Source organism: Melospiza georgiana, chromosome 4 (genome assembly GCF_028018845.1).
Source record: "Melospiza georgiana isolate bMelGeo1 chromosome 4, bMelGeo1.pri, whole genome shotgun sequence".
NCBI classification, from domain to species: Eukaryota; Metazoa; Chordata; class Aves; order Passeriformes; family Passerellidae; genus Melospiza; species Melospiza georgiana.
In genome coordinates, this window is record NC_080433.1 from 68,631,646 (window position 1) to 68,645,245 (window position 13,600).

The 13,600-nt window shown below is 40.2% G+C and overlaps 2 protein-coding genes across 2 annotated transcripts in view; one reads left to right on the top strand and one right to left on the bottom strand.

Annotated features, from left to right (window-relative positions):
• Positions 1–9,839, top strand: part of FBXL13 (F-box and leucine rich repeat protein 13) — a 62,609-nt gene extending 52,770 nt beyond the window's left edge. The window contains 3 exon segments of the mRNA XM_058023307.1: positions 1,734–1,819; positions 1,822–1,896; positions 9,614–9,839. Coding sequence (XP_057879290.1) covers positions 1,734–1,819; positions 1,822–1,896; positions 9,614–9,765 — 313 coding nt within the window. The 3' untranslated portion in view covers positions 9,766–9,839.
• A 1,252-nt stretch (positions 9,840–11,091) lies between these two features.
• FAM185A (family with sequence similarity 185 member A) overlaps positions 11,092–13,600 on the bottom strand; it is a 37,971-nt gene continuing 35,462 nt past the window's right edge. Inside the window, exon 8 of the mRNA XM_058022910.1 lies at positions 11,092–12,674. Coding sequence (XP_057878893.1) covers positions 12,559–12,674 — 116 coding nt within the window. The 3' untranslated portion in view covers positions 11,092–12,558. The remainder of the gene's footprint in view (positions 12,675–13,600) is intronic.

A 13,600-nucleotide genomic window follows, 5' to 3' on the forward strand; every position in this document is an offset into this window, starting at 1 on the left:
ATTAAAGCTAATGGGTCTTACAAATTCTTTGGCAAACTCTAGTGTAAATTGAGGGTATCCAGCTGCTAAGTAAAGAAATATTTTCCACTCAGAAACTGTTTAAAAATGGTCAGGAGATGAAAGTCAGAATGAGCCTGTTCCAAAGGATATATGTTAATGTGTCCTGCAACATCAGGTATCTTATTTTTAAGAAAAATAATTTAAAATTAATATAGAAAAATTAATATACAATATTGAAATATTAAATTAATATAGAAAAATATGTACATTAAGGATATTTTGAATGTGCTATGCATGTTACTCTAAAATTAGAAGAGTTTATAACGTTAATCCTATATTCTGAGGCAAATCAATCGTCTTTCAACAAACTCCAGTGACTTCAGTGGAGGTGCTGTGAGTCTCCATGCCATGGCTCTGTATGCCTTGGGCAGGTACAAGTCATTTTTCAAATGCTGATTGTATAATACATTCAGCAGTTCTGTTCTGAGCCTTATTCAGGGAATGAGCCTGATTCAAGGGTAATTCTTATTTCATAGGAAAAAAATGAAGTTGCTGTGGGAAATATTCTACACATGAAAAAATACAGCAAGAACCGAAAATAAATCTCTGGTTAAATGAATTGGCCTTTTAAATAGCTAAGTTCTGAAGATACAACAGAATGAACAATGAATGCTGTCATTCAGTCCTCTAAAGGGAATAGGATTCAGGGTATGACAAATGTAGATTTTTCTAAATGCATCTGATACCAGTTACCAGCTTCAGAGTCAGCAACTTTTTTTAAAAAATAAGAATATGAATCTCCTTAAAAATATTTTTATCCATTTATTAATCTATTGCAGATCTTAATACTAAGCATATAAATAGATCTGGAATAAGCAAAGCACATGCACATTGCTCCATATACCAGGAGGACTGTCACAGTGTGCTAACTTTTGTTCCACAGCCCCAGGCCCCAGCTTTATCTTGCTGCCTTGTCTCTCATGGATTCTCATGAGATTGGCTGTTTGGTACAAGTGAAATCCTCATCTCTCTTTCTACCACCCCACTCCAGTGATTTCAATCAAATGTCTTTGATTAAAGACTATCTCTTGATTTTTGGTCCTGAATGAACAAGGTAATGAAAGTATGTGCATAATGTATTCTTGACTGTTCCCATTGAGGCCAGTGAAGCAGTTATTACCATGCATGGCTGCTTAAGTACCTTGAAGACTGTGTATCAGGTTTTTTTCAAATGCAACTTCCAGCATTAATGGCAATGAGTTTTAGTTCCTGAAAAATGGACTTGTGCTTCAGAGCTAAAAAAACCAACCACACATTAAAAAATCTTGGTGTGAGACACTAATTTGTAACAGAGAACTAAGTATAAAAAGTCATACAAGTGCATCCTTGTAATTTAGAGGGAGCAATGCAATTGCACAAATACTAAAGGCTTCTATGTGCTGCATGCACATATATGGGTGGGAAAGTTAGACCATTCTCAGTAGGTGAAAAAACCCCACAATATTTAAAACTAGATTGCAATCACAGTTAACTAATATCTAATATTAGAAAGTAACAGTTTCTGTGAAGCCTCTTGCAGAGATTCAGAATTCTGCTGTGCCAGAAACCTTACTTCAATTTTAAAATATAGTTTTCCTGCCAATTAGATACTAAAGTTGTGCTCTGGGCATTTTTTTTACATCTATTCAATAATCTTCTAAAATCTGTACGTCTTGTTGGTTCATTTACCATTGGATTGATACACATATCCAATACTTGGCTGCAGCCTGCCATTATCTCCCCTTCTTGGACATCTCAGGTTGCATTCACCTTACTGACAATACCTGAGATATCTTCAGAAAGGCTGTGAGCAACTCCACATTCTCACAACACTGTACTGTAGAAAAATTACCAAAAATATATTTCCTAATCTTACTTCAGAGGAGGTTGTAAACCCCAAAACATGAGATTTTCTTCACTGGCATCACAGTGCCATGCTAGGTATCTGCCTTGACCCATCCAGTTTATATAGAGGGTGTCCCTATTGGTGCCTTAGGACTCCTGTGGTGTGGCAGGGCCCTCTGCATGTTCCAGTGTCAGCCAGAATTGAGCAGAGGTACAGATTCCATCTTTTTATGGCAGACAATGTCCTCTCAGGAACGTTTCTGTTGGCAAAGGACACTACCTCAAGGACACATGGGAACATGAATAAGAAAATCAGGCTGGGCTTAATGCTCTCAGCCATCTCACTGTCCTTAAGCTCACTCCAAGGGTTTGTGAGAGCCTGTTTCCCAGTGACTGAATGTCAATATATGGCAGTAGATTTGTGCCTGTGCTCAAAACACAGCACAGTTATATAAAGGGAGTCAAGCTACGATGCTGTGACCACCTTCCCAGGTTGGTTTTTACTGACCAGCCTCTAAGAACCTTCTCTTAAAGTTCAGTCTGAACTTCCCCTGACACAGCTTGTGCTTTGTCATTGGTCAGCACTTCCCCCTCATCCTTCTCTTCTCCAGGCTGAACAAGCCAAGTGACATAAGCCACTCTTTGTAATTCTTGTGCTCAAGATATTTCACCATCTTGGTCACCTTTCTCTGGATGGTCCCCAATAGTTTAATGTCTTTCTTATATTGTGGTGCCCCAAAGTGCCCCCAGCACTGGGAGTAAGGATGCCCCAGTGCAGAGCAGAGCAGGGCAGGACAATCCCCTCCCTTGCCCAGCTGGTGCTGCTGTGTCTGATGTCACCAGGACACAGGTGGCCCTGCTGGCTGCCAAGGCACTGCTGGCTGATGTTCAACTTTCCGCAGACCAGACTCCCAGATCCCTTTCTGTAGGGCTTTTTCTCCAGCCTTTCATCTCCCAGTGGTTATGTATAACCAAGTTTACCCCATCCCAGGTGAAGAACTGAGTATTTGCTCTTGTTCAGTTTCATGCAGCTGGAAATTGCCCAGCTCTTCAGTCTGTCCTGATCTCTCTGTAACTCCTTTCTACCCTCAGGGAATCTTGTTTAGTATCATTGGCACACTTTGCATTTAATTCCTGCATCCAGATCATTTATAAAAACATTACAAATTGAGCACTGGTGTCTGGCCACTAACCTGATATAACCTCATTTACTGTAACCCTTTGAGCCCAACCTGTGAGCCAGTTGCTTACCCAGGGTATTAGGGACTTGCTGGTCAGTTTATCCAGGATACTTTTGGAGACAGTATCAAAAGCTCTGCTAAAATCCAAAGTCACCATATCTACTGGCCTCCTTTGGTCAGCTATGTCGATGACCTTGTTATAAAAGGAAATAAAGTTGGTTAAGCAGGACTTCCCCCCCCTGTTGTACCTATGGTGGCTGTGCCCAGTGGCTGCATTGTCTCTCAAATATTTCTCAGTTACTCTCAAAATAACCTTCTCTATAATTTTACCAGGCACTGGAGGGCCTGTAATTGCTGGAGTCTTCCTTCTTACTCTTAAAAATAGGGAGAATTGAACTGAGAGCTCAGTTTTCATCTGTGAGTCTCAAAAGATGTGGATTCAATTCCCACCACCCTTCCATGGGGGTTAAGAGTATTACAGACCAGGCCCTGTACACCCAGAACAGCACAGTGGCCAGACATGCCACAGGGCCTGAAACTGGAAAGGAACTGAAGTTTAGACATGGTTGATCTATCTGAATAGATAACTTAATAAAACTTTATGAGAGTAAGAAATATAAAATACCATGCTATATAGACAGTCTATACTAGGAGAGCTCCTACTGTACTTTAACAGTTCCTCTGTAAGTACTGTACTTCCTGCTGAGCCATTCCAGGGTTTAATAGCTGCTTTAGAGACCACAAGACCAAGACACATACTTAATAACTCAAAAGGTATTTCCAGTGTGCTTCACACTTTCCAAATCCTCCTCACTGTTCCCTTGTCTTACCACAAACAATTTTGCTGTCATTGGTCTTATTTTCTTCACTTCTCTCAGATGTAGTTTTCTCAATGTCATCTCAGAACTTTCTCCTTAAAATCTCTACTTCTAATTAAACACTTGTTAGATACAAAAAGTGCTTTGAAGGATTGGTAGGCAACAGTAGTAATTGAAAAAAAAAATCAGATTCATTTAATATCTTCATAATTTTCTGATTTACAGTTTTTCTCATCTTAAACCTCAAGGGTTTTTCTTTTATCCTCAGATTACTGTTGTTGACTTGTTTATTCTGTGACTTCATGTCTCTGTTTAGAGCAGCAACAGCGTGTCAGCCCTTTCTGATTCTGCCTGCTGATCCGTCTTCCTGTAGAAGTGAGATGAAATGGGAACAGAAACTTGTGCAAATTCCAAGTTGTGCTGGGTGAGCCATCACCAAGGAGCTGACATGACTTTTTAGAAACCCATTTGCATTATTTTGGCCTGGGATGACCCACGACTTTGCCTCTGCCTAAGAGTCCCATGTGCCATGGGTTCTCCAAAGGTCTTGATTAAACTCTTCTGACGCAGCCAAGGAATTTCCCAACCAGTTATTTTTACTCTGAAGATAACCCTGGAGAGTTACACGTCTTTGCAAAACAAAAAGGCAACCATGAGACACATGTCTCCACCCAGTGTTATCTTTGCCCTTTGTGTGATGTTCAGAACGAGGTAAACTTTGCCAACTTTATTTTCTTGAGTCTCATTTTCTGGACAGAGGATGGTTTTTGTCCTTGCCAGCCTCAGTCTCTAACCCTTCACACCACTTATTCAGTGATAGGAAACTCCTGTCCTGCACCATCTGAGTCTGGGACAACATCTACTAGGTGGACTGATACGCAGAATAATGCAGTCCCAAGCATTTTTAACTTGTTCTTTCCAACAAGTCCAAAGAAATCCCGCTCTAGAATTTGCCAGGCCACAGAATATACTGGGAATGACACTCAGAAGATAAAAGTGAGTTCACAGTGAGATTCTGATATGTTCCACACCCTGCATGTTTCCCAGTTTAGGAAAATCTTTTTTTTTTTTAATTGCAGTTCAAGGTCAATATGGCAATGATGATAAAAATTTTATCTTCTGCCAATAACTACATCAAAAGCACAGTAAAATATGGCATGATTCTAGAGTTAGTTATCTTGCAGTAGCTTTTCAGCAACATCAACAGCAATGACAGTATTGTCACTGTCACATATTTTTATAAAACGATGTGTTTCTTTCACAACCTGTATGTTTTTAGTAATGAATGACAAGCAAAAGATTGTCAGAAAAACTAAATCAGGCCCTAATTCTGTTTTCAGATTAATTCTTAAAACCCTATTCAGGTTCTTAGATTTTCAGAAGGTAAAGACTGATTTTAGGTGTAATTTATGTTCTGAGGGTGTGAAACCAACATTGTAGAGAAATTTCATTCTCTGTTTAAGGAGATGGAAGAGATCATCTATGTAAAAATCACATTTATCTGGAGAATTAAACATGCTAGTGGCTTAGGTTCTAAATAAGCAATAGAAGAAATATGTTTTTAGTTTAAAGTTGCCTTAAAATATTTGTGGTATAAAATACTACTTCATTGTTCCAAAGGAATTCCCCACTATTTATTGTTAAACACTAACCAGTCCTAGCAGACATTTCTTAATAGACTAAACCTTGCAAGTATTGAGTCATATCTCTTGTATTGTGCACATTGTTTTTCTTTTTTTATTTTTACTGTTTTGATAGATTAAAATAGAAAACATGTGGAGCCACAAAGTTCTCCAAGTTTAAGTCCAAAGCAGCTTCACAGGAAACAGTTATGGGCCTTCAATTGAACATTCTTTCCAGAATAAGGTAGATTTTGAGATTACATTTGCCAACATACTGCCCTGCTTCAAGGTTTAATAAATGTTAGAAGGAAGAAAAGTTTTGAGGCCTGGTATCCTGCTGCATATTTCTGCATCCAGAGGCTAATGACCTTTCAGTTAATCCAGTTTCTAAATGGCAGAAAGAACCATGGATAATCTAATGTGGAAGTACATAGTGCTGGTACAATTGATTTCTTCTGCTAGAGGAAAAACAATCTAACTCTCTGCATTCTAAAATGTAGGAAAAGGTGGTGTCAGCTTGATTTGCTTAAGACTACTCCTTAAGACTACAGGAAATAACATACTGGCATCTTTAGAGAAACACTTCTGTTCCCTGTAAAACATTCTGTGTTAACATTTCTAGATGCAAAATGAGAAAGGAAACATGTCATTGACAGAGAAGCCAGCTAGGCTTGTAATTTCCCCAAACTACATCTCATCTGTAACAGTTTGGTTCCCTAAAAAGATCTCCTTAAATTACTCCTTAAAAATTATGTGCTTCCTTCTTTCTTGTCTGCACTAACATAAAACTGGTTACATTTCTCCTAAACTCATGACTACATTATTAACAAACTCATCAACAATTCCTCTTACAATTTTTGCCTTTTAAACAAAAATTACACCAGGTCTTAATAGTTACAATATATTTAACATTTGGAGAAGACTTTCATTTTTGTTTGGTTTTGTTGTTGTGTTTCCTAGTGGCTGCTGTTGATTAGAAAGGAGATTGCAAGAACTCACAGAATTTCTTAGGTTTTATCCAAATATGCAAACAAACATGGAACTGGAAATGAAGACCTCCTACACACAATTTGGTAAAAGACCAACAGCATTTACTCCTAAGTCTTCTGTTAAACAAGAAACAGAAATACAGTACTGTCTTCTCACTGACTGTAATTCTCTCTTTGGAAGTGACACAGAGGCTCCTGGAGTGCCACGTTTCAGCCACTGAATGCGTATGAACTGGATGCCATAAAATGATAAAACTACTGGACCTCAGAATGCTTCAGGTCCTAGGTACTCTTACCACATTCTGTAGCCTGGAGCATGCCTGCAGAATGCTTCCTGCTTTTCCCATTAGCTCCCTGCCTCCACTTGCTTAATTTCTCCTGTACTTGCACTACAAACATCTCTCCCATGTTTGAGATTTTATTTTCCATTACTTTTTACTGATGATTGGTTTCTGTAACCTCCGCTCAATAAGTTTTTTTTTTTTAAATCTCTGCTTTTTATTATGATGGACCCAGTCAAAGAGGAACAGGGTCCCCAGGGCAGTGGTCACAGCACCAGCCTGACAGAGTTCAAGTGTTTGGACAGTGCTCTCAGGCTCATGGGATAACTCTTGGGAATGGGGCCGTGCATGGCTGGGAGTTGGACTTGATGATCCTGGTGGGTTCCTTCCAACTCAGCACATTCTGGGATTCTGAAAAATTGCTGAATTTTGGAACGGCTCAGGATTCAGACCATGCTGCAGAACTGTATTTCCCAGTTACCCCCTCTGAGTAAAATGGATTCAGACTTTGGGTAAGGATTCAATTAGGTATTCCAGTGCTGCTCAAGCCCTGTGTTTGGGCCAGTTCTTTTGTCTGACTTATACCAAGAGATAGCTGTTTTGCCAAAGATAACTGTAATTATTGGCTGAAATACTTTTATTCATCAATTGGCTCATTTAAGACAGTAAATAAATAAATAAATAAATAAATAAAATAATCAGGCTCTGTCATAGTACAGCATATCTTAAATAAACAATCTTTTTACCATGTGTTGATGATTAATGAATGGCTATTTCTGGCAAACCACTCAACTGTAGCTCCAGGCATGGGACATCATAACTTTCCAAAAAAGTAGTAACAGCTCCCCTTATACATGCTTCAGACAGCCACTATACATTGCAGTTTCCATGAAAAACAGGAATTTGGACTTGGATGAGTTGATTTTTTATAGGTCAGAGCTTATAGCTCATATAAATTGTGCACACATTCCTCAATGGCACAGGCCTCCCTAATATAAAAACAGATGCAGCCTTGTGTTCATGTGGTTCATAGAGTGTGTCAGTGTTGGACATTTTATAAAAAAAATATCCTGCAGTGGTTGCAAACAAACCCTTCTTGCTTCACTAATTCTGTCCCTTTTCCACTCCTGCCCACTTCCCTTTCCTGCTGTAGTGGTGCAGGCATCACAGCTGGGCACATCTGCCCCTTGTAACCACCTCCAGCATTTCCACTTTGGGAACCAAACACAAAAACACTGTAGCAGCATTACTGACAGATCACAGAGCACTTCAATTTGGATTTTTTTCCAGTGTTGTCTGGATGCTGTATGTTATATTTTTCCAGAGCCTAGGAATTGGCCAGCAGGGAGAAAGACTGCCTTGCTGTGGCTGTGACACACCAGCTCAGGCTGAATCTCCTGGAGAGGATGGGAGCTGCAGAGTTGGCTCTTCCCCAGGAGCCCTGGAATATTCAGCACAGGGAGAGGCTGGGCAGGAGGGTGCTCTGCTCAGCAGGACCAGGCTGGCAGCCAGCTCACACAAGGCATGGAAAGAAAGAGACATTCACAGCACTGCAAGTGGTGGGTTCTGTTTCTTCAGCTTGGGAAGGTACTGAAAACTGCTGGATTGACACTGCCAAAAAAGAAGGGAGAGGTGCTCTTCTTTTGAGTGTCTCACTCAGGAGGCCTGATTTTCTCAAATTTTGATCTAGTTTTATTAGTTTTGTGCTCTAGTTCTGCAAAAGAGCAGTGACCACAAAATGCTGAGGGGGATCTGAGTGGTCACGGGTAGGTTTGGGCATCACAGACAACTCTCTTCTGGTTCAGCTCTCACAGAAGCTGCAAAACAAAACACAGCCTTGGGGCAGGTCCAGAGCCAGTAAATGCAGGTAACCACCAGGCTCCTGTGGCACTGCCTGTTGTGTACTCAATTCCATTTCCAAAACAATACCTGTTAAAAGAGGTGGGTGACAGAAGATACCTACAGTAGAGAGGCTGCCCAAAATCAAGCAGAAGGTGAATGAGGAAAGGGTAAAATACTTGGAGGTGCCACAGACACTGGTTCAAAAAGAAAAACAGAGGGACCTGCACAGTTACCACAGCCTTCCTATAGAGCCATGAGAAAACAGCTTGGAGATGCTTTAATATCTTCAGGTGTAGCTGGTTTATTTGTCTTGTTTGGTTTTATATTTTCTTCCAAAGTGTGTTGTTATTCCAGTGGCATCACCCTCTCAGATCTGTGTTCAGGCAGATGCTGACACACTAGAGCAAGTGTGGATGAACCCATCAAGACCACTGAAGTGCTGGAGCACGTAACCTGTGAGAAACCTTCAGAGAATTGCTTTGCTACATCCCAGGAGAAGACTTGAGATGGAGGAGACCTTATTGCTGTCTCTAACTCTCATCAGAGCACAGAGAAGACAGAGCCAGACCAGAGTCAAAGGTGCACTGATAGGACAAATGGCATATGGAAAATTCTGATTACATTCTGATTACAAGGAAACTTTAATTTTTTAACCAGGAAGCTGGCCAAACTCTTGAAGAGGATCTCAGAGACTGTGCAACCTTCATCCCTAAAGATATTCAGAACTCATCTGGTAAAGCCATGACTCACCTGGAATAGTTGGATACACTTAAAGCAACATCAGGTTAAAATACTCTCCAGAGACCTCTTCCAACATAATTCATTCTGTGACTCTATGACCTAACCAATTATCTTCTGGTTTACTTTCCTCAACACCCTTATAATATTGATAGTTTTAGCTAAAGCAAGGAACTTTTCCTCATTAAACTGCTTTTAGTGTTCTTTGTAAAAACAACCTCTGAAAAATTTTGTCATTATTAAACTTTTGTTGCAGACAAGCTACTTTGAAATACACAGCTGAACTGGAGAAACAGGAACATAAAGATGCTGACCATCCTTCCTGGCTCAGATATGACTGGGATGGTAACATAATCACCTTCACCAAAACATGCAGATCAGAGCCTGAAAAAACAAATTCTTCAAAATGAAATAAGAAGAAATTGTGCAGCATCTCTACAGTTCAAGGGTTTTTCTCTAGAGCATGAAAAGACCACTGTGTTATTTTTTCTTAAAACTAATCACACTTTAATAAAAGGCCATTTGTTGCATTAGTAAGGAAGCATAGCAAATCTTTCTCACAGGAGTATGAATGCCTTCAAGCAAGACAGCTGCACTCAGACAGCACTGCTAACTCTCAGATGTTGATTCAAGCTGTCTTCGTCTTTCAGTAATGAAAGTTTTTGTAGTCCCGTGCAGAGTAAGCAAGGAATAAATCTGCATGTGTTGGAGGATTTGTTTGCCATGAAGGTCCTCTCCAGGACATAAACACTCTGACTCCCCAGAGAACTCCACACTTGATGTGGTTGGTACCCATCAAGTACAGCCTTCTTGAGGAGTGGAGAGCAGTGAGTAGGCACTGACTGCAGATTCTTTAATACACAACTACACCTGTGCATTTCAGCACAGTTCTGCACTTCTCAACAGTCACTTGTGCACCCACAGCTCTCATTCTCATAAAAGCCTCTTGGGCTGAGTCCAGCTCTCTAAACAACCTCATGTTTGTGTCTGCAGGTCTGAACTGTAGGCTGGCTGGCACCTGAGAGAGCAGGAGAACCAAATTAGAGGGAGCACAGATTGAAAAAGTGTTGGAGTATAAATTTGCTCCACTTACAAGAATGTCTTCTCATCAAATGGATAAAAAAAGATATATGGGCTCACAAGGGATTTGCCATTCAAACTCTAATTGCTGATAACCTACTAATCTTCCCTTGTCTAGAGATAAATACAGTTTCACCTCATTAGAGCAGAACAAGACATTGTTCAATGCCTTTGGGGAAACTCATAAGGAAGGGTTTGTCCTCCTTCAGTTCATTCTTGACCTTTATATTAACATTCTAGCTGGTTTCAACATGTTTTAGCTTGGAATTAATATAATCAGTAGCTTTAGTAGTAGCACAATTTTTCTGCTGGCTGATTCAAACTTCTTTAAGCAAGTAACTAACAAGTCTGATGTTTAATTCTTGCTGGATTTAGAAAATTAATGAATTCAAAGTCTGAGTTTGCTTTCTTTTGAATATGGAACAAATAAAATGTTTTCTTACTGTGTTCTCCCTTAAATTGCTGATGCAGCAGTCTCAAAAACCACAACCTTAATCTCACAGGCTGACAGGCTTTGCATTTCAGGTGAATAATGGGACCATTAAATGGATTCAATCTTGTGAAATACCTACTAGACTGTTTTCATGTGGTGTGAATTTTGAGGTGCTTTTTTCACTTTGGCTGCAGCAGGGCATAGAAAACATTAGTTTCAAATATTTTTCTGGCTATCAAAAACCATTTAATTTATTAATTTTGTAATTTTAAAAAGTATAATAATATATCTAGTAATATTGTAATGCCTTTAGTAATACTATTAGAAATGCTTTATATATTACTGTTTATATTAAAAATACATATAATTTGTCATATGCATTAGTGCCCACCTCATCCCAACAAGCAGTACACACAACAATAAACAGGAAGGGGAGTTTTTAACCTCCCTGAATTACAGTAGGTATGCTGCCCTTGAGTCTTGAAGTCCATTAGCCAGGGGCAATTATATCTCCTGGGGAATCCTGTGGCAAAAGAAGTTAATTTCATAATGTCCCATTATGCCTTAAAGAACATACACATATGTACAAAACCTAAAGCCTGAGCTGGCACTCTGAATTCTCTCCTGATCCTCACCATCCCCTGAGCTGGCAGGGATTCTGACATTTCAGCTTAAAACACAAATTTCACTCCTGCTTTTATAAGGTGCCACAGAGACGCATGGAAAGGCTTTTAAAACCCCCATTTACTTTGCTGTGTGCTTATTTTACAGTAACACAGAACCCTCCACCAGATCAGACCTGTCCTTGTGCAGGTTCACAGCTCCCTCTCTGCCTCCCAGGAGCTCTGCAGGAGAGAGCTCTCACTCACTGCAGACAGAGCAAGCAAAGATTCCAGCTCTCAGCGACAAGGGAACACTTCCCTCCTAGGGCAGCTTCTCCTTAGGGGAATGCTCAGGTGGACTCTCCCCTAGGTCCAGTTGGAGGAGTGCTCCTCCTTCAAATCAGCCAGATCCATGCTACTTTTATTTATCTTGAAAGCTTTTCTTTGCAGGCGAGCAGTGGTAGACAGAGCTGGAGCTCTTCTTTCTATCCACAGACCAGAGGTTCAGGATGACACAGAGCAAGTTCTGCCATTTCACAGAAGTATTTTTACACAGAGAGTACCCATCAGCCAGGCAGAAACTGCTCAGGGTTCAAACACCAAATGAGAAGACCACATAAGAACCACACTGAAAGTGATTTTTTCCTATCCATGATACAATTTGGTTGAAGAAAATTCTCTGCATTTTGCATAAACCAGCAGAATTCCCACAGTATTGAGACATTTAATTTAAAAGTACAACAGAGCTTGTAAAGCATGGCATCTTGGAAGTGTTGAAAATGCTTTTTTACATTTTTAAAAAACAACTTCAAACTTCTGTTTGAAAGCTATCAGCTTTTAAACTGCTATGGTAAGTGGGTCAAATTATATGAATTCTGAATATGTAAGATCATCCTGTTCCTAAAAGGCACTAAAAGTAAACCAGACTGTTTAGCACCAGCACTGTCACAGGCAAATCTTGGGTTAAAATTCTCTCATTTTTAATAGTTTCTCTTTTATATTAAGAATATTCATCCAAAACTTTTCATAATTTTACAGAAATGTTCCTTTGTAGTTTCTTGATTTAACTTCTTTGGCCTATTTCACCTTTAAGAACTCTTCAGCTTGACAGACTGGATCCAGCTTTGGCTTTTAAGACACACTTTGCCATTTTGTGTGTCAGCCTTAATCCATTTGTCTGTTTCATCCCTTTGATTCATGTGACCTGGAAAAGAGAGTTGTCTTAGTTTAATTTGACACACAGTAAACATATCATCTTCACATTGTCTTTTTTTTATAAGCTCCCTGGAAGCACTTAGAGCACTTTTATTTGGTAGAATTTGTGTACTTTTAGCAGAAGCATTTCCTTCTTGATACATTTTTTCTTAACATTAATCTACTTTTCCATAATACATCTTCACAATAGAACAGTGGTTTTTATTATATAGTACTGCACTTTTTTATTCTAAGCTAAGAAATGTGTTATGGTGGGTTGACCCTGCTTGGATGTCAGGTCCCTACCAAAGCCACTCTGCCATTCTCCTCCTCAAATAAACAGGCCAGAGAAAATGTAACAAGAAGCTCATGGATCAAGATAAGGACAGAGAGAGTTCAATCAGCAGTTACTGTCACAGGGAAAACAGACTTGACTTGGGGAAAAATTAATTTTATTCATTCCAAATCAGCTCAGAGAAGGGCAATAAAAAATAAAGCCAGATCTTAAAAACATATCCCACTCACCCCTCCCTTTGCTCCAGGTTTAATTTCACTGCTGATTTCTCTACTTCCTCCCCACCAGAGGCACAGGGGGACAGAGAATGGGGGTTTTGGTCTGGTCACACATCATCTCTGCCACGCCTCCCCCTGCAGAAGGAGAGCTCCTGATGCTCTGCCACGGAGCCCTCCCCAGGCTGCAGGTGGATCTCTGCACCCCTGCAGACCCCAGGGGCTGTCCCAGGGGAATCTCTGCTCTGGCACCTGGAGCACCCCCTGCCCCTGCTTCTGCACTGGCCTTCACATCAGCAGGGCTGTTCCTCTCACATATTTCACTCCTTGCTCCAGCTGCTGTAGGGTTTTTCCTCGTTAACTGTGTTATTCCTCATCACTGATGGGTCCAGCCCTGGCCAGTGGTGGGTCCATCCTGGAGCAGGC